General features: G+C 67.2%; 1 protein-coding gene across 2 annotated transcripts; it reads right to left on the reverse strand.

Annotated features, from left to right (window-relative positions):
* Nucleotides 1-1,706: 1,706 nt before the first annotated feature.
* Nucleotides 1,707-19,998, reverse strand: LOC134509105 (neurexin-2-like). Of its 2 annotated transcripts, XM_063321582.1 has the most exons (7): nucleotides 19,783-19,998; nucleotides 15,016-15,042; nucleotides 12,007-12,126; nucleotides 9,074-9,455; nucleotides 6,483-6,673; nucleotides 4,353-4,525; nucleotides 1,707-1,831 (listed from the first exon to the last, which is right to left on the reverse strand). In XM_063321582.1, the coding sequence occupies exons 1-7, from the start codon at nucleotides 19,889-19,891 to the stop codon at nucleotides 1,742-1,744; spliced, it is 1,092 nt and encodes a 363-aa protein (XP_063177652.1). In that variant the 5' UTR covers nucleotides 19,892-19,998; the 3' UTR covers nucleotides 1,707-1,741. The 2 variants fall into 2 exon arrangements, with proteins under 2 accessions (XP_063177652.1, XP_063177653.1); XM_063321583.1 differs by lacking the exon at nucleotides 15,016-15,042.
* Between the last annotated feature and the right edge of the window lie 1,536 nt (nucleotides 19,999-21,534).

Raw genomic sequence — 21,534 nt, forward strand, 5'->3', positions numbered from 1 at the left:
CACATGTCCTATATAGGGGACACGGGGCCATATAGACCCTGTGTGAGGGACCTGGGGACACGGGGACCTTGTGCAAGGGACACATGTGTCCTATAGAAGGGTCATGGGGCCATATAGACCCTGAGTGAGGGTCTCGTGTGTCCTATATAAGGGACACGGGGCCATATAGACCCCGTGCAAGGGACACACGTGTCCTATAGAAGAGACATGGAGCCATATAGACCCCGTGCAAGGGACACACGTGTCCTATATAAGGGACACGGGGCCATATAGACCCTCTGCAAGGGACGTGGGGACACAGGAACCATGTGCAAGGGACACATGTGTCCTATATAAGGGACACGGGGCCATATAGACCCCGTGCAAGGGACACACGTGTCCTGTATAAGGGACACGGGGCCATATAGACCCCATGCAAGGGACACACGTGTCCTGTATAAGGGTTCAGGGCCATATAGACCCCGTGCAAGGGACATGGGGACACGGGGACCCCGTGCGAGGGACACACGTGTCCTATATAGGGGACACGGGGCCATATAGACCCTGTGCAAGGGACATGGGGACACGGGGACCTTGTGCAAGGGACACACATGTGTCCTATAGAAGGGACACGGGGCCATATAGACCCCATGCAAGGGACACACGTGTCCTATATAAGGGACATGGAGCCATATAGACCCCGTGCGAGGGACACACGTGACCTGTATAAGGGTTCAGGGCCATATAGACCCCGTGCGAGGGACATGGGGACACGGGGACCTCGTGTAAGGGACACAGACACCCCGTGCAAGGGACACACGTGTCCTATATAGGGGACACGGGGCCATATAGACCCTGTGTGAGGGACCTGGGGACACGGGGACCTTGTGCAAGGGACACATGTGTCCTATGGAAGGGACACGGGGCCATATAGACCCCATGCAAGGGACACATGTGTCCTGTATAAGGGACACGGGGCCATATAGACCTAGTGCGAGGGACATGGGGACACGGGGACCTCGTGCAAGAGCCACAGACCCCCCGTGCAAGGGACACACGTGTCCTATATAAGGGACACGGGGCCATATAGACCCCGTGCAAGGGACACACGTGTCCTGTATAAGGGACACGGGGCCATATAGCCCCCGTGCGAGGGACATGGGGACATGGGGACCCCGTGCGAGGGCCACACGTGTCCTATATAGGGGACACGGGGCCATATAGACCCTGTGCAAGGGACATGGGGACACGGGGACCTTGTGCAAGAGACACACATGTCCTATATAGGGGACACGGGGCCATATAGACCCTGTGCGAGGGACATGGGGACACGGGGACCCTGTGCGAGGGACACACGTGTCCTATATAGGGGACACGGGGCCATATAGACCCTGTGTGAGGGACACACGTGTCCTATATAGGGGACATGGAGCCATATAGACCCCGTGCGAGGGCCACACGTGTCCTATATAGGGGACACGGGGCCATATACCCCCCGTGCGAGGGACCTGGGGACACGGGGACCTCGTGCGAGGGCCACAGCCCCCCCCCCCGTGCAAGGGACACGCGTGTCCCATACGAGCGTTCCGGGGGCCGGGGCAGGGGGGGGCCCCAGAGACCCCGCGCAAAGGCCGTGTCGTGTGTCACGTCCCGTGGCCGTGTGTCCCCCCTGTGTCCGTGTCCCCCCCGGTGGCCGTGTCCCCCCCCCCCCCGTGGCCGTGGCCCCACTCACGGTCGCTGCAGCCGGGCCCCCCGTAGCCCGTCATGCTGCAGTCGCAGGCGAAGCCGTCCCACTGCTGCAGGCACACGCCCTGGTTGGCGCACGACTCCTCCGTGCACGTCGTGCTGGGGCCTGCGGGGGGGGACACACACACACACACACACGGGGGGGGGGGGGGTCACTCGTGGGGGGGGGGGTGGGGTGTCCCCTCAGACCCCCCCCTTGCACCCCTCTATCCCCCTCCTGCATCCCCGGCTGCGGTTCTGCGCCCTCGTGCGCCCTCGTGCATCCTCGTGTGTCCTCGTGCATCCCCCCCTGAACATCCCCCACCCCCATAACCCCCCCCCGCACCTCAATATCCCCCCCCTGCACCCCCTGGCCCCCCCGCACCCACATATCCCCCCCCTGCACCCCCATATCCCCCCCCCGCACCCCCCCAGCTGCGTTTCTGCACCCTCGTGCACCCTTGTGCATCCTCGTGTGCCCTCGTGCATCCCCCCCTGAACACCCCCCCACCCCCATAACCCCCCCCTGCACCTCAATATCCCCCCCCTGCACCCCCTGCCCCCCCCGCACACCCATATCCCCCCCCCGCACCCCCCCAGCTGCGTTTCTGCACCCTCGTGCACCCTTGTGCATCCTCGTGCATCCTCGTGCATCCCCCCCTGAACAGCCCCCACCCCCATAACCCCCCCCCTGCACCCCGATATCCCCCCCCGCACCCCCTGTCCCCCCCGCACCCCCATAACCCCCCCCTGCACCCCCATATCCCCCCCCCACACCCCCCCAGTGCACCCCCAGCTGCGGTTCTGCACCCTCGTGCACCCTCGTGCATCCACCCCTGAACCCCCCCCCACCCCCATAACCCCCCCCTGCACCCCGATATCCCCCCCCTGCACCCCCTGCCCCCCCGCACACCCATATCCCCCCCCGCACCCCCCCAGTGCACCCCCAGCTGCGTTTCTGCACCCTCGTGCACCCTCGTGCGCCCTCGTGCATCCCCCCCTGAACAACCCCCACCCCCATAACCCCCCCCCTGCACCTCAATATCCCCCCCCTGCACCCCCTGGCCCCCCCGCACCCACATATCCCCCCCCCGCACCCCCCCAGTGCACCCCCGGCTGCGTTTCTGCACCCTCGTGCGCCCTCGTGCACCCTCGTGCATCCACCCCTGAACAGCCCCCACCCCCATAACCCCCCCCCTGCACCCCCTGCCCCCCCCGCACCCACATATCCCCCCCCCTGCACCCCCATATTCCCCCCCCGCACCCCCCCAGTGCACCCCCAGCTGCGTTTCTGCGCCCTCGTGCACCCTCGTGCGCCCTCGTGCATCCTCGTGCATCCCCCCTGAACCCCCCCACCCCCATAACCCCCCCCCGCACCTCAATATCCCCCCCCTGCACCCCCTGCCCCCCCCGCACCCACATATACCCCCCCCGCACACCCATATCCCCCCCATGCACCCCCCCAGCCGCGTTTCTGCACCCTCGTGCGCCCTCGTGCATCCTTGTGCACCCTCGTGCATCCCCCCCTGAACACCCCCCACCCCCATAACCCCCCCCTGCACCCCAATATCCCCCCCCTGCACCCCCTGCCCCCCCCGCACCCCCATATCCCCCCCCCGCACCCCCCCAGTGCACCCCCAGCTGCGTTTCTGCACCCTCGTGCGCCCTCGTGTGTCCTCGTGCATCCCCCCTAAACCCCCCCCACCCCCATGACCCCCCCCCTGCACCCCCCTGGCCCCCCCCGCACCCACATATCCCCCTCCCCTCCTCTCCAGACCCCCTCAGCGCCCCCCCCAGGCCCCCAACCCCCCCCAGACCCCCTCACTCCCACTCACCCCCCCCCACCTCCCCTCCAGACCGCCCCCCTCGGCCCCCCAACTCCCCCTCAGCCCCCCCCAGCCCCCCCCCAAGTCCCCCAAGCCCCCCTCAGCCCCCCTCCCCTCCCCCCCCAGACGCCCTCAGCCCCCCCAAGCCCCCCCCAAGTCCTCCAAGCCCCCCTCCAGACCCCACCCCGGCCCCCCGACCCCCCTCAGCCCCCCTCCCCTCCCCTCCAGACCCCCCCCTCGGTCTCCCAACCCCCCCTCAGACCCCCTCCCCTTCCCCCCCCGACGCCCTCAGACCCCCCAGCCCCCCCCAAGTCCCCCAAGCCCCCCTCCCCTCCCCTCCAGACCCCCTCAGCCCCCCCCGGCCCCCCAACCCCCCTCAGCCCCCCTCCCCTCCCCTCCAGACGCCCCCCCTCGGTCTCCCAACCCCCCCTCAGCCCCCCCCAGCCCCCCCCAAATCCCCCAAGCCCCCCTCAGCCCCCCTCCCCTCCTCTCCAGACCCCCCCCCTCGGCCCCCCAACCCCCCCTCAGCCCCCCTCCCCTCCCCTCCAGACACCCCCCCTCGGTCTCCCAACCCCCCCTCAGCCCCCCTCCCCTCCCCTCCAGACACCCCCCCTCGGTCTCCCAACCCCCCCTCAGCCCCCCTCCCCTCCCCTCCAGACCCCCCCCCTCGGTCTCCCAACCCCCCCTCAGCCCCCCTCCCCTCCCCTCCAGACACCCCCCTCGGCCCCCCAACCCCCCCCCAGCCCCCCCAAATCCCCCAAGCCCCCCTCACCCCCCCACCCTCGGTCCCCCAACCCCCTCACCCCCCCGCCCCCCCCTCACCGTCGCAGCCCCTCTGGACGTGTCCCACCCGCTGCAGCGCGTCCCCCAGCAGGTCGGGCAGGCGGCCGTTGAGGTCCAGGGAGGCCAGGCAGCCTGGAACCCCCCCCGCGACGCCACCAGCTTGGGCAGCCGCCCCAGCAGCCCCTTGCTGACCCCCCCGATGTAGAGCTCCCCTGGGGGGGGGGGGGGTGTCACCCAGGGGTGGCCCTTAGGGACACTCACCCCAGGTGGGCACACACCCCCCCACCAGCCTCCATGGGTGACACCCCCCCCCGTATATATCCCCCCCCCCCGGGGTGCACACCCCTGTATTTATCCCCCCCCCCCCCCCATGGGTGGCCCCCACCCTGCCCACCCCCAGGTTTCTCCCCTGTGCTTACCCCTGTTTGGGTGCCCCCCCCCCCCCCCGCCATGTATAGACCCCCATGGGTGCCCCCCCCCATGTATAAACACCTATGGGTGCCCCCTCCCCCATGTATAGACCCCCATGGGTGCCCCCCCCCTGTATAAACACCTATGGGTGCCCCCTCCCCCATGTATAGACCCCCATGGGTGCCCCCCCCATGTATAAACACCTATGGGTGCCCCCTCCCCCATGTATAGACCCCCATGGGTGCCCCCCCCCATGTATAAACACCTATGGGTGCCCCCTCCCCCATGTATAGACCCCCATGGGTGCCCCCCCCCATGTATAAACACCTATGGGTGCCCCCTACCCCATGTATAGACCCCCATGGGTGCCCCCCCCCATGTATAAACACCTATGGGTGCCCCCTCCCCCATGTATAGACCCCCATGGGTGCCCCCCCCCATGTATAAACACCTATGGGTGCCCCCTACCCCATGTATAGACCCCCATGGGTGACCCCCCCCATGTATAAACACCTATGGGTGCCCCCTACCCCATGTATAGACCCCCATGGGTGACCCCCCCCCATGTATAAACACCTATGGGTGCCCCCTACCCCATGTATAGACCCCCATGGGTGACCCCCCCCATGTATAAACACCTATGGGTGCCCCCCCCCGCCATGTATAGACCCCCATGGGTGCCCCCCTCCATGTATAAACACCTATGGGTGCCCCCCCGCCATGTATAGACCCCCATGGGTGCCCCCCCCATGTATAAACACCTATGGGTGCCCCCTCCCCCATGTATAGACCCCCATGGGTGCCCCCCCCATGTATAAACACCTATGGGTGCCCCCTACCCCATGTATAGACCCCCATGGGTGGCCCCCCCCCATGTATAAACACCTATGGGTGCCCCCTACCCCATGTATAGACCCCCATGGGTGACCCCCCCCATGTATAAACACCTATGGGTGCCCCCCCCCGCCATGTATAGACCCCCATGGGTGCCCCCCTCCATGTATAAACACCTATGGGTGCCCCCCCGCCATGTATAGACCCCCATGGGTGCCCCCCCCATGTATAAACACCTATGGGTGCTCCCTATGGGTGCCCCCCCGTCCATTACCCCCCCCAACCCCATGGGTAGCCCCCCCATGGGTGCCCCCCTATGGGTCCCCCCCCCATTCATCCTCCTCATGCGTGCCCCCCTATGGGTGCCCCCCCCCCCCATCCATCCCCCCCCCGCTATGGGTGCCCCCCCCCCCAAGGCTGTCTCCCCCATGTGTACCCCCTATGGGTGCCCCCCATCCATTACCCCCCCATGGGTGCCCCCCCCCCCATGTATAGACCCCCATGGGTGCTCCCTATGGGTGCCCCCCATCCATTACCCCCCCACCCCACGGATACCCCCCCCATGTGTACCCCCTATGGGTGCCCCCCATCCATTACCCCCGCACCCCACGGATACCCCCCCCATGTGTACCCCCTACGGGTGCCCCCCATCCATTACCCCCGCACCCCATGGATACCCCCCCCATGTGTACCCCCTATGGGTGCCCCCCATCCATTACCCCCCCACCCCGCGTATACCCCCTCCATGTGTACCCCCTACGGGTGCCCCCCATCCATCCCCCCCCATGGGTGCCCCCCCCCCAAGGCTGTCTCCCCCATGTGTACCCCCTATGGGTGCCCCCCTTCCATTACCCCCACCCCATGGATACCTCCCCCCCCCCCCCCCACCACCACCCATGGGTGCCCCCCCCCGCCCCGGCTCACCCTTGAGGTCGAGGTTTCGGGCGCCCTGGCCGTGCTGGGTGACGGGGCGCCCGTCCACCCGCAGCCCGTGGAGGGTGCCCCCCTCCCGGGCCACCGACACCTCGTGCCAGCGCCCGTCGTGCAGCGGCTGCTCCGAGTTCCCCTTCATCAGCGAGGGGCCGTCGCCCAGGTCGAACACGTAGTGGATGTACCTGCGGGATGAAGGGGGCGGGGCCTGAGCCGGGGGGGCGGGGCCTCGGGAGAGGGGGCGGGGCCTCGGGAGAGGGGGCGGGGCCTGAGCCGGGAGGCGGGGCCTGAGGCGGGGCGGCGACACCCTGGAGTCAATGGGATAATGCCGGGACATTGGGCTGGGGGGCGTGGCCTGAGTTAAGGGGGCGTGTCTGGGTCGAGGGGAGGGGCCTGGGTCGAGGGGGTGGGGTCTGATCCAAGGGGGCGGGGCCTGAAGCAGGGGGGGCACCCCCAAGACAGTGGGATAATGCAGGGACATGGGGTTGGGGGCGTGGTCTGGGTTAAGGGGGCGTGGTCGGAGTCGAGGGGAGGGGCCTGGGTCGAGGGGGTGGGGTCTGATCCAAGGGGGCGGGGCCTGACGCAGGGGGGGCCTGAGATAAGGGGGCGTGGTCTGGGTCGAGGGGAGGGGCCTGGGTCGAGGGGGTGGGGTCGATCCAAGGGGGCGGGGCCTGAGCCGGGGGGCGGGGCCTCGGGAGGGGGGGCAAAATCAATGGGATAATGCAGGGACATGGGTCTGAGGGCGTGGCCTGAGTCGAGGGGGCGGGGCCTGAGCCGGGGGGGTGGGGCCTCAGTCCGGGGGGGGCGACCCCCAAAAGCAATGGGGTAACGCAGGGACATTGGGGGTGGGGGCGTGGCCTGAGATAAGGGGGCGTGGTCTGAGCCAAGGGGAGGGGCCTGGGCCAAGAGGGCGGAGCCCTGAGCCTGGGGGCGTGGTCCGAGCCAAGGGGGAGGGGCCCAGGTTGAGGGGGCGTGGCCTGAGCCAGTGGGGGGGACCCCCAAGCCAATCAGATCATCCAGGCACATGGGGGGGGGCGTGGCCAATGGTGGGCGTGGTCTGAGCCAAGGGGGGCGGGGCCTAATCCGGGGCGGGGCCTCATGGGCAGGGGTGGGCACCCTGGGGGATGGGAACCCTGTGGGCTCCGGGAGGTTCCGGGGTCCCCAAGGTCCCCAGGGTCCCCCACGGTGTCCCCAAGGACCTCACGGGGTCCAGGAGGTCCCTGAGGTCCCCAGGGCCCCCCCGGTGTCACCAGGGTCCCCAGAGACCTCACGGGGTCCAGGAGGTCCCCGAGGTCCCCAGGACCCCCCCGGTGTCACCAGGGTCCCCAGAGACCTCACGGGGTTCAGGAGGTCCCCACGACCTCCCTGGTGTCACCAAGGTTTGAGGAGGTTCAGAAGGACCCCAAGGTCCCCAGGAGCTCCCCAAAGTCCCCAGGATCCCCCAGGTGTCCCCAAGGTCCCCAAGGACCTCACGGGGTCCAGGAGGTCCCCGAGGTCCCCAGGATCTCCCTGGTGTCCTCAGGTGGTCCCCAAAATCCTACGAGGTTTAGAAGGTCCGTAACGTCCCCAGGACCCCCCAGTGTCCCCAAGGTCCTAATGAGGTTTAGAAGGTCCCCAGGACCTCACTGGTGTCCCCAAGGTCCTACAACGTTGAGAAGGTCCCCAAAGTCCCCAGAACCTCCCTGGGGGTCCCCAAGTTCCTACAACCTTGAGAAGGTCCCCAGAGTCCCCAGAACCTCCCTGGGGTCCCCAGGTGGTCCCCGAGGTCCAAGGAGGTTCAGGAGGTCCCTGAGGCCTCCAAAGTCCTCAGGATCCCCCTGGTGTCCCCTAGGGAGGTTGAGAAGGTCCCCAAGGACGCTAGGACCTCCCTGGTTTCTCCAGGTGGTCCCCAAGGTCTGAGGAGGCTCTGAAGGTCCCCAAGGTCCCCAGGATCTCCCTGGTGTCCCCAAGGTCCTACCAGGTTGAGAAGGTCCCCGAGGTCCCCAGGACCCCCCTGGTGTCACCAAAGACCTCATCAGGTTCAGGAGGTTCTACGAGGTCGTGAAGGTCCTCGAAGTCCCCAGAACCTCCCTAGTGTCCCCAGGTGGTCCCCAAGGTCTGAGGAGGTTCAGGAGGTCCCCAGGAAGTCCCCAAAATCTCCAGCATCCCCCTGGCGTCCCCAAGGTCCTAATGACATTTAGGAGGTCCCCAAGACCTCCCTCATGTCCCCAGGTGGTCCCAAGGTCCGAGGAGGCTCAGGAGGTCCCCAAGGTCCCCAGGACCCCCCTGGCGTCACCAAAGACCTCATGAGGTTCAGGAGGTCCTACGAGGTTGAGAAGGTCCCCAGAGCCCCCATGACCTCCCTGGTGTCCCCAAGTGGTCCCCAAGGTCCGAGGAGGCTCCGGAGGTCCCCAAGGTCCCCAGGACCCCCCTGGTGTCACCAAAGACCTCATGAGGTTCAGGAGGTCCTACGAGGTTGAGAAGGTCCCCAGAGCCCCCATGACCTCCCTGGCGTCCCCAAGTGGTCCCCAAGGTCCGAGGAGGCTCCGGAGGTCCCCGAGGTCCCCAGGACCATCCCGTCCCCCTCCCCGGTGACGCGTCCTCACCCCTTAACGAGCTCGACGACGAGGAAATCGTTGCCGTTGCCGCTGTTGAAGAGGATGAGGCCGTCGGGCGCCGTGGTCTTGAACTGGAAGAAGAGGTGCATGGAGGTGTAGGCCTGGAGGGTGGCCAAGGCCACGTAGGAACCCCGGCCACGGAAAGCCACCGGGTCGGCCACGATGGTCCGACGACCGAAACGGGCGTTGAGTTCGCAGGAGCTGATGTCCCCGTTCTTGCAGAGGTCCAGGTAGGGCAACCCGTTGAAGAGGAGCCCGCTGAGGTGACCCAAGAAGTTGGAAGGGACCACGGCCAGGAACCGGCGCTCCGTCACGATGCCCGTCTCGATGTTGTGGAACTCCAGGCGGGTGTGGGCGCCCGACATCTGCCCTGCGGGGGGGTGGGGTGGGGTGTTGGGGGGTGAGGGAGGGTGGTGGGTGTCCCTGGGCACCCCTGGCCCCACGGATCTCCAGCCCCACGCGTCATGTCCTTGTGGACCTGCATCCCGTTGTAGCGCGGCCCGTTGGACCTGCGCCCGTGTCCTCATGGACCTGCACCCACGTCCTCATGGACCTCTGCACCCATGTCCTCATGGGCCTCTGCACCCACGTCCTCATGGACCTCTGCACCCGTGTCCTCATGGACCTCTGCACCCATGTCCTCATGGACCTCTGCACCCACCTCCTCATGGACCTCTGCACCCACCTCCCATGGACCTGCACCCATGTCTTCATGGACCTCTGCACCCGTGTCCTCATGGACCTCTGCACCCACCTCCTCATGGACCTCTGCACCCACCTCCCATGGACCTCTGCACCCATGTCCCCACCTCCCATGGACCTGCACCCACGTCCCCATGGACCTCTGCACCCACGTCCTCATGGACCTCTGCACCCACGTCCCCATGGACCTCTGCACCCATGTCCCCATGGACCTCTGCACCCATGTCCCCACCTCCCATGGACCTGCACCTGTGTCCTCATGGACCTCTGCACCCACGTCCCCATGGACCTCTGCACCCACGTCCTCATGGACCTCTGCACCCATGTCCCATGGACCTCTGCACCCATGTCCTCATGGACCTCTGCACCCACCTCCCCATGGACCTCTGCACCCATGTCCTCATGGACCTCTGCACCCACCTCCCATGGACCTGCACCTGTGTCCTCATGGACCTCTGCACCCGTGTCCTCATGGACCTCTGCACCCACGTCCTCATGGACCTGCACCTGTGTCCTCATGGACCTCTGCACCCACGTACTCATGGACCTCTGCACCCACCTCCCATGGACCTCTGCACCCATGTCCTCATGGACCTGCACCTGTGTCCTCATGGACCTCTGCACCCACGTCCTCATGGACCTCTGCACCCATGTCCTCATGGACCTCTGCACCCATGTCCTCATGGACCTGCACCTGTGTCCTCATGGACCTCTGCACCCACGTCCTCATGGACCTGCACCTGTGTCCTCATGGACCTCTGCACCCACGTCCTCATGGACCTGCACCTGTGTCCTCATGGACCTCTGCACCCACCTCCCATGGACCTGCACCTGTGTCCTCATGGACCTCTGCACCCGTGTCCTCATGGACCTCTGCACCCATGTCCTCATGGACCTGCACCTGTGTCCTCATGGACCTCTGCACCCACGTACTCATGGACCTCTGCACCCACCTCCCATGGACCTCTGCACCCATGTCCTCATGGACCTCTGCACCCATGTCCTCATGGACCTGCACCTGTGTCCTCATGGACCTCTGCACCCACGTCCTCATGGACCTGCACCTGTGTCCTCATGGACCTCTGCACCCACGTCCTCATGGACCTCTGCACCCATGTCCCCATGGACCTCTGCACCCACGTCCTCATGGACCTGCACCCACGTCCCCATGGACCTCTGCACCCACGTCCTCATGGACCTGCACCCATGTCCCCATGGACCTCTGCACCCACGTCCTCATGGACCTGCACCCACGTCCCCATGGACCTCTGCACCCGTGTCCCCATGGACCTCTGCACCCGTGTCCTCATGGACCTCTGCACCCACGTCCCATGGACCTGCACCTGTGTCCTCATGGACCTCTGCACCCCTGTGCCCCTGTGCCCCTGTCCCCACGTCCCATGTCCCTGTGCACCCGTGTCCCCATGGATCTACAGACCCATCTCCATGTGTCCCCGTGTCCCCGTGCACCCGTGTCCCCATGTCCCCATGCCCCCATGTCCCTGTGCCCCCATCCCCACGTGTCCCCGTGTCCCTGCACACCCGTGTACCCATGTCCCCACATCCCATGTCCCTGCACACCCGTGTCCCCATGGATCTACGGACCCATCCCCACCTGTCCCCGTGTCCCCGTGCCCCTGTCCCCGTGTCCCCACGTCCCATGTCCCTGCACACCCGTGTCCCCATGGATCTATGGACCCATCTCCACCTGTCCCCGTGTCCCCGTGCCCCTGTCCCCGTGTCCCCACGTCCCATGTCCCTGCACACCCATGACCCCATGGATCTACGGACCCATCCCCACGTGTCCCCGTGTCCCCGTGCCCCTGTCCCCGTGTCCCCACGTCCCATGTCCCTGTGCACCCATGTCCCCATGGATCTACAGACCCATCTCCACGTGTCCCTGTGTCCCCGTGCACCCGTGTCCCCATGTCCCCATGCCCCCATGTCCCTGTGTCCCCATCTCCATGTGTCCCCGTGTCCCTGTGCCCCTGTCCCCATGTCCCCACATCCCATGTCCCTGCACACCCGTGTCCCCATGGATCTACGGACCCATCCCCACGTGTCCCCATGTCCCCGTGCACCCGTGTCCCCACGTCCCCACGTCCCTGTGGCCTCGTACACCCCCCGTCCCCGTGTCCTGCGCGCCCACGTCCCCAGGGACCTGCCCCCCCACGTCCGTCCCCCCCACCCCGTCCCCGTCCCCCCCCCGGCGCTGGCACCTTCCACGGTGACGTTGTCGACGGAGAGCTGGAGGCTGCGGCCGCGTCGCACCACGCGCACCGTGTGCCACTCGTTGTCGTCCAGCTTCTGCCCCGCGAACAGCGTCTCGGGGCCCTTGCCTGGGGGGGACAGACGGTGACACGCCACCCCCAGCACCCCCGTGACACCCGGTGACACCCGGTGACACCGCCTCACCTGCTGACGCCGTCACACTGGGCACCCGGGTGACACCGGCGACACACCACACCCGGGCACCCCCCTGACACCACCGCAACAGGCACCTGGGTGACACCGGTGACACCGGGTGACACCGCCACACTGGGTGACACCACCACACTGGGCACTCGGGTGACACCAGTGACACCATGATACCAGGTGACACCGCCACAGCGGGCACCCGGGTGACACCGGTGACACCATGACACCAGGTGACAGTGCCACACCGGGCACCCAGGTGACACCGGTGACACCACCACACTGGGTGACACCACCACACCGGGCACCTGGGTGACACTGATGACACCACCACACTGGGTGACACCGCCACACTGGGTGACACCACCACACCGGGCACCTGGGTGACACTGATGACACCACCACACTGGGTGACACCACCACACTGGGCACTTGGGTGACACCAGTGACACGATGATACCAGGTGACACCGCTGCACCGGGCACCCAGGTGACACTGATGACACCACCACACCGGGTGACACCGCCACACTGGGTGACAACACCACACTGGGCACTTGGGTGACACCGGTGACACTATGACACAAGGTGACACCACCACACTGGGTGACACTGCCACACTGGGCACTCGGGTGACCCTGGTGCCACCATGACACCAGGTGACAGTGCCACACCGGGCACCCGGGTGACACTGGTGACACTGGTGACACTATGACACCAGGTGACAGTGCCACACCAGGCACCCGGGTGACACTGGTGACACCACCCCACCGGGTGACACTGCCACACCGGGTGACAGTGCCACACCAGGCACCCCTGTGACACCATGACACCAGGTGACACCGCACTGCCGGTGACACCGGGCACCCCCAGTGCCACCAGGTGCCACCGCGTGACACCGGACACCCCTACGTGACACCAGGGAGCGGGTGACACCGCGACACGCCAGGCACCGCCAGCTGACACCGGGTGACACCGGCCGCCCCCACGTGACACGGGGTGACACCGTGACACCGGGTGACACCGTGACACGGGACAACACTGGGCACCGGGTGACACGGGGTGACACGGGGTGACACGGGGTGACACCGCACAGGCGTCTGCAAACCCCCCCCCCCGCACGCAGGCCCCGCACACCCACATGCCTCGCACACGCCTCGCACACGCCTCGCACACGTGTGCCCGGAGCGGCCCTCGCACACGCACACGCTCCCGCACGCGGGGGTCGCGCACGCGGGGGTGACACACGCGGGGGGTGACACACGCGGTCCCGCCGCGTGCACACCCACACGCGTGTGCTCCCCTTGCACGCCCGCGCACGTCCCTCCCAGCCCCCGGGGACACGCGTGAACCGGGGACACGTTGGGGACACGGGGAGGGAAACGGGGCCCGGGGGGGGGGGAATGCATGCAGCGAGCGCGGGTGCCCGCGCAGCACACGCGTGTGCGCGGCTGCAGAACACGGGCACACGCGTGTGCAGCCCTGCCCGGCTGCGTGTCCCGACGTGCGCGTGTGTGAACACGCGTGTGCTCACGCTACGCCCCCCCCCCCCGGACGCCTGGGTCCCTCGTGCGACACGTCCTCGTGCACGGGAACACCCCCCCCCCCACCACCCCCCCCCCCCCAGGGGTCCGGACACGTGTGTTACACGCGTGTGCGTCCCACCACCCACCCCCCCCCTCGCCGTGCACACACGTGTGTCCTCGTCACCACCACCCCCCCCCACCCCGGTGAGCGTGAAAACACGAGGCCTTGCACACGCGCGTGTCTGGGGGGGGGTCACCCAGGTGGCCGGGGGGGACCAGGGGGGGTCCCAAGTGTCCGGAGGTGGGGGGGGGGGGGGTCAGACCCCAGAGGGGGCTCAGGCATCTTGGGGGGGGGACACGCCGGTGTCTGGGGGGGGTCAGACCCCAGAGGGGACCCAGGAGTCCGGGGGGGGGACACTCAGGTGTCTGGGGGGGGTCCCAATTGTCCGGGGGGGGCGGGTTCAGACCCCATAGGGGGCCCAGGCGTCCGGGGGGGACACTCAGGTGTCTGGGGGGGGTCCCAAGTGTCCTGGGGGGGGCAGGTTCAGACCCCATAGGGGGCCCAGGCGTCCGGGGGGGGCACTGAGGTGTCTGGGGGGGTTCCCAGGTGTCTGAGGGGGGGGTCAGACCCATAGGGGGCCCAGGCATCCAGGGTGGGGGGTCCCAGGTGTCCGGGGGGGGTCCCAATTGTCCGGGGGGGGGGAGTCAGACCCTATAGGGGACCCAGGTGTCTGGGGTGGGGGGGGTCCCAGGTGTCCGGGGGGGAAGAGGGGGGGTCCCAAGTGTCCGGGGGGGGGCTGGTTCAGACCCCATAGGGGGCACAGGCATCTTCGGGGGGGGGGACACCCAGGTGTCTGGGGGGGTTCCCACGTGTCTGGGGGGGGTCAGACCCCAGAGGGGACCCAGGTGTCTGGGGGGGGTCCCAATTGTCCAGGGGGGGCAGGTTCAGACCCCATAGGGGGCCCAAGAGTCCGGGGGGGGACACTCAGGTGTCTGGGGGGGGGTCCCAAGTGTCCGGAGGGGGGGGGTGTCAGACCCATAGGGGGCCCAGACATCTTGAGGGGGGGTCACCCAGGCATCTGGGGGGGTCCCAGGTGTCCGGGGTGGGGGGTCAGACCCCAGAGGGGGCCCAAGAGTCCAAGGGGGGGACACTCAGGTGTCTGGGGGGGGTCCCAAATGTCCGTGGGGGGTCCCAGGTGTCGGGGGGTCGGGGGGGACACGCAGGCGTTGGGGTGGGGTCAGGGGGACGCAGCCAGGCGTGGGGGGGTCGGGGGGGGGTGACACTTACTGGGGTGGCAGCCCACGCGCACGCAGTCTGGGGAGAGAAGAAGCAGGATCAGGCCCTTCGCAGCCGCAGCCGGTGTCAGCGCCCCGGGGACGAGGGGGGGGCCGGGGGGCGCGAGGTGCCAGCGGGACTGGGACGGGACTGGGACGGGACTGGGATGGGGACGGGACTCAGATGGGGACTGGGATGGGACTGGGATGGGGACGGGACTCAGATGGGGACTGGGATGGGACTGGGATGGGGACAGGGACTGGGACGGGACTGGGACAGGACTGGGATGGGACTGGGATGGGGAAAGAGATGGGAGTGGGATGGGGACAGGGACTGGGACGGGACTGGGATGGGACTGGGATGGGACCGGGATGGGGACAGGACTCAGATGGGGACTGGGACGGGACTGGGATGGGACTGGGATGGGACTGGGATGGGGATGGGACTCAGATGGAGACTGGGATGGGACTGGGACTGGGATGGGGAAAGAGATGGGAGTGGGACGGGGACAGGGACTGGGATGGGACTGGGATCGGAGTGGGATGGGACTGGGATAGGGAAAGAGATGGGAGTGGGAAGGGGACAGGGACTGGGATGGGACTGGGATGGGACTGGGATGGGGACAGGACTCAGATGGGGACTGGGACGGGACTGGGACAGGACTGGGATGGGACTGGGATGGGGATGGGATGGGGATGGGATGGGACTGGGACTGGACTGGGATGGGGACAGGACTCAGATGGGGACTGGGATGGGACTGGGACTGGGATGGGGAAAGAGATGGGACTGGGATGGAACTGGGATGGGACTGGGACAGGACTGTGACAGGACTGGGATGGGGAAAGAGATGGGACTGGGACGGGACTGGGATGGGACTGGGATGGGGAAAGAGATGGGAGTGGGATGGGGACAGGGACTGGGACGGGACTGGGATGGGGATGGGGCTCAGATGGGGACTGGGATGGGACTGGGACTGGAATGGGGAAAGAAGAGAAGGGACTGGGATGGGACTGGGATAGGACTGGGATGGGACTGTGATGGGACTGGGATGGGGAAAGAGATGGGACTGGGACGGGACTGGGACAGGACTGGGATGGGACTGGGATGGGGAAAGAGATGGGACTGGGATGGGGACAGGGACTGGGACTGGGACTGGAACGGGACTGGGATGGGACTGGGATGGGGACAGGGTTGGGGACTGGGATGGGACAGGGACGGGGACGGGACTGGGATGGGGACTGGGATGAGGATGGGATGGGACTGGGATGGGGATTTGGGATGGGATTGGGACAGGATAGGGACAGGGACTGAGATGGGACTGGGATGGGACTGGGATGAGGATGGGATTGGACTGGAATGGAGACAGGGACTGGGATGGGACTGGGATGAGGATGGGATTGGACTGGAATGGAGACAGGGACTGGGACGGGACTGGGATGGGGACAGGGACTGGGATGGGACTGGGATGGGACTGGGACTGGAATGGGGACAGGGATTGGGATGGGACTGGGATGGGACTGGGATGGTACTGGGATGAGGATGGGATGGGACTGGGATGGGGACAGGTACTGGGATGGGACTGGGATGGGGACAGGGACTGGGATGGGGACGGGATGAGGATGGGATGGGACTGGGACGCGGACAGGGACTGGGATGGGGACGGGGACTGGGAGGGGACTGGGATGGGACTGGGATGGGACAGGGACTGGGATGGGACAGGGATGAGGATGGGATTGGACTGGGATGGGGACAGGGACTGGGATGGGACAGGGACTGGGATGGGACTGGGAGGGGACTGGGCTGGGGCCGGGGGGTGCTGGGGGGTCTGGGTGCTCTCGGGGGGGGGGGGGGGGTGTGGCACCTCGCGGGGGGGTCCCCGGCCACCTCCTGGGGCCCAGCCCGGGGGGGGGGGGGCGGCGGGATGGGGCCCCCAGGGCTGGGCCCCCCCTCGTCAACCGCTGCGGGGCGGGGGGGGGCACATGCGCCGGGACCCACGGGGGGGGGCGGCCATGGGGGGTCCCCAAACTCCTGGGGGGGTCCCCAATCCCATGGGGGGTCCCCAAGCCCCTGGGGGGGGTCCCCAAAAATATGGAGGTTCCCCAACCCCATGGGGGGGGTCTCCAACCCCTTGGGGGGGTCCCCAATACCATTGGGGGGGGTCCCCAACCCGCTGTGGGGGGGTCCCCAGTAATATGGGGGGGTCCCCAATCCCATGGGGGGGTCCCCAATAATATGGGGGGGGTATTTCCAACCCCTTGGGGGGGGTCTCCAACCCCTTGGGGGGGTCCCCAATACCATGGGGGGGGGTCCCCAAGCCCCTGGGGGGGGTCCCCAAAAATATGGGGGTTCCCCAACCCCATGGGGGGGGTCTCCAACCCCTTGGGGTGTCCCCAACACCCTGGGGGGGGTCCCAATATTATGGGGGCTCCCCAACCCCTTAGGGGGGGGGTTCCCCAATCCCGTGGGGGGGGTCCCCAACCCCTTGGGGGTGTCCCCAAAAATATGGGGGTTCCCCAACGCCATGGGGGGGTCTCCAACCCCTTGGGGGGGTCCCCAATACCATTGGGGGGGTCCCCAACCCGCTGTAGGGGGGTTCCCAATAATATGGGGGCGTCCCCAATCCCGTGGGGGGTCCCCAATACCATTGGGGGGGTCCCCAACCCCTTGGGGGGGGTCCCCAATCCCGTGGGGTGTTCCCGAACCCCTTGGGGGGGGGTCCCCAATAATATGGGGGTTCCCAAACCCCTTGAGAGGGGGTCCCCAATCCCGTGGGGGGGTCCCCAATACCATGGGGGGGTCCCAAACCCCTTGGGGGGGGATGTCCCCAATAATATGGGGATTCCCGAACCCCTTGGGGGGGGGTCCCCAATCCCATGGGGGGGTCCCCAACCCACCTGGGGGGGGTCCCGGCGCTGTGCCCCAAAGGCAGCGGGGGGGGTGACGGAGGCTCCAAACCCGGGGAGGGGGGGACACGATGGGGGAGGAGGGGGGGGGACACCCGATGGGGACAGGGGGGACCCGAGTCGGCTCTGGTGACGCCCCCCCCCCCGCCATAGGCGCCAATTTGGGGACCCTCGTTTAGGGGTTTGGGGGTTGGGGGGGGGGGGGAGGAGCTCAGGTGCAATTTTGAGGGGGGGGGACCTGGCCCAGTTTGGGGTCTCGGGGCGGGGGGGGGGAGGGAAATCTGGTGACCCGGGCACCATTTGGGGGCCACGGGCGTCGATTTGGGGACAGTTTTGGGGTCCCAGGCATCGATTTGGGGACAGTTTTTGGGATCTCAGGCACCATTTTGGGGGTCCCAGGAACCGTTTTGGGGTCCCAGGCATTGATTTGGGGACAGTTTTGGGGTCACAGGCACCATTTTGGGGTCCCAGGCATCAATTTGGGGACAGTTTTGGGGTCACAGGCACCATTTTGGGGGCCCAGGCATCGATTTGGGGACAGTTTTGGGGTCCCAGGCACCATTTTGGGGTCCCAGGCATCGATTTGGGGACAGTTTTTGGGTCTCAGGCACCATTTTGGGGTCCCAGGAAGCGTTTTGGGGTCCCAGGCATTGTTTTGGGGACAGTTTTGAGGTCCCAGGCACCATTTTGGGGGGCCAAGCACCATTTTGGGATCCCAGGCATGGATTTGGGGACAGTTTTGGGGTCCCAGGCACCATTTTGGGGTCCCAGGCGTGGATTTGGGGATAGTTTTAGGATCCCAGGCACCATTTTGGGGTTCCAGGCATCAATTTGGGGACAGTTTTTGGGTCCTAGTCACCATTTTGGGGTCCCAGGCCCCATTTTGGGGTCCCAGGCGTGGATTTGGGGATAGTTTTGGGGTCTCAGGCACCATTTTGGGGTCCCAGGCATGGATTTGAGGACAGTTTTAGGGTCCCAGGCACCATTTTGGGGTCCCGGGCACCACTTTGGGGACAGTTTTGGGATCCCAGGCACCATTTTGGGGTCCCAGGCATGGATTTGGGGACAGTTGTGGGGTCACAGGCACCATTTTGGGGTCCCAGGAACCGTTTTGGGGTCCCAGGCATTGATTTGGGGACAGTTTTGGGGGCCCAGGCACCATTTTGGGGTCCCAGGCATCAATTTGAGGACAGTTTTTGGGTCCTAGTCACCATTTTGGGGTCCCAGGCGTCGATTTGTGGGCAGTTTTGGGGTCCCAGGCACCATTTTGGGGGTCCCAGGCATCGATTTGGGGATGTTTTTGGGATCTCAGGCACCATTTTGGGGTCCCAGGCATGGATTTGGGGACAGTTTTAGGGTCTCAAGCACCACTTTGGGGTCCCAGCCATCGATTTGGGGATGGTTCTGGGATCCCAGGCACCATTTTGGGGTTCCAGGCATCAATTTGGGGACAGTTTTTGGGTCCTAGTCACCATTTTGGGGTCCCAGGCCCCATTTTGGGGTCCCAGCATCGATTTGTGGGCAGTTTTGGGGTCCCAGGCCCCATTTTGGGGTCCCAGGCCTCGATTTGTGGGCAGTTTTGGGGACCCAGGCACCATTTTGGGGTCCCAGGCACGGATTTGAGGATAGTTTTGGGGTCCCAGGAAGCGTTTTTGGGGTCGCAAGCATGGATTTGTGGACAGTTTTGGGGTCCCAGGCACCGTTTTGGGGTCCCAGGCATGGATTTGGGGCGGGTTTGGTGTCCCGGGCGCCATTTTGGTGTCACCGTAGCCGAGTCGGGCCCCGCTCGGGGGACCGTTTTCGGTGCCTTTTGGCAGGGGTCAGGGGGGGTGGCGGGTGGCGGGGGAGGTGGGGAGGGGGGTGGGGGGTGTCTCACCCAGGTTGAGGGTCAGCTTCATGCGCCCCCCGTCCAGCTCCAGGCGCAGCGTGTCGGCCGACTGGCGGGAGGTGGTGGGCCAGCACCAGGCCGTAGGCCGGGGCGACATGAAACGCAGGGCCACTGTCCTCGGCCTCCGTCTGCGCCGCCCCCGGCACCAGCACCTTCAGGTACATGCTGCCCGTCGTAGCTCAGCACCGCCGCCTCTGCCGGGGGGGGGGGGACAGCCCTGTCACTGCCCGCCGTGGGGGGGGACAGCGCTGTCATGGCCGACCCCATGGCGGGGACAGTACTGTCATGGCCGACCATGGCGGGGGAAAAATGGCGCCCCAGGGCTGGAGACACCCCGGAGACCCCCCATCCCCAGGGGGGACAGCCCTGTCACTGCCCACCATGGGGGGGGACAGCCCTGTCCACTGCCCACCATGGGCGGGGGACAGTCCTGTCAGCATCCGCCATGGGGGGGGACAGCCCTGTCATGGCCGACCATGGCGGGGGAAAATGGCGCCCCAGGGCTGGAGACACCCCAGAGAACCCTCATCCCCGGGGGGGACAGTCCTGTCACTGCCCGCCATGGGGGGGGGACCGCCCCTGTCACGGCCCGCCATGGGGGGGGACAGCCTTGTCACCCCGCCATGGTGGGGGGGGACAGCCCTGTCATGGCCCGCCATGGTGGGGGGGACAGCCCTGTCATGGCCGACCATGGTGGGGAACATGGCGCCCCAGGGCTGGAGACCACCCCAGAGACCCCCATCTCCAGGGGGGGACAGCCCTGTCACCGCCCGCCATGGAGGGGGACAGCCCTGTCACTGCCCGCCATGGGGGGGGGACAGCCCTGTCACGGCCCACCATGGGCGGGGACAGTCCTGTCAGCATCCGCCATGGGGGGGGACAGGCCCTGTCATGGCCCGCCATGGGTGGGGACAGTCCCTGTCATGGCCGACCCATGGTGGGGAACATGGCGCCCCAGGGCTGGAGACACCCCAGAGACCCCCCATCTCCAGTGGGGACAGCCCTGTCACCGCCCGCCATGGTGGGGACATCCCTGTCACGGCCCACCATGGGGGGTACAGCCCTGTCCACGGCCCACCATGGTGGGGACATCCCTGTCATGGCCGACCATGGTGGGGAACATGGCGCCCCAGGGCTGGAGACCCCCCCCCAGAGACCCCCCCCCCATCCCCAGTGGACCCAGGTGTCTGGGGGGGGGGGATCCAGGTGTCCGGGGACCCCCTCCCTCCCCCAGGGCCAACCCCCCCCCGCCACGGGACCCGGGTTTCTGGGTACCCCCTTTCCCAGGGGTCCCAAATAGCTGGGTGCCCCCCTCCCAGGTCTCCCCCCCCCGCCAAGAGGGGACCCGGGTGTCCGGGTCCCCCCCTTTCCCACATCTCCCCCCCCCCCACAAAGGGGGACCCAGGGGTCCAGGTGTCCAGAACCCCCCTCCCTCCCCAAGGCCAACCCCCCCCCCCGTGCCCCCCCAGGGGACCCGGGTGTCTGGGTCCCCCCTTTCCCACATCTCCCCCCCCCCCCAAAGGGGGACCCAGGGGTCCAGGTGTCCAGAACCCCCCTCCCCTCCCCCAAGGCCAACCCCCCCCCCCGTGCCCCCCCCGCCACGGGACCCGGGTGTCTGGGTCCCCCCTTTCCCAGGGGTCCCAAATATCTGGGTCCCCCCCTTTCCCCACGTCTCCCCCCCCCCTCCAAGGGGGACCCCCGCTGGCAAACCGGTGGGTCGTGGGGCGGGGGTGTGCTGAC

This window comes from Chroicocephalus ridibundus, unplaced genomic scaffold (genome assembly GCF_963924245.1).
Source record: "Chroicocephalus ridibundus unplaced genomic scaffold, bChrRid1.1 SCAFFOLD_655, whole genome shotgun sequence".
NCBI lineage: Eukaryota > Metazoa > Chordata > Aves > Charadriiformes > Laridae > Chroicocephalus > Chroicocephalus ridibundus.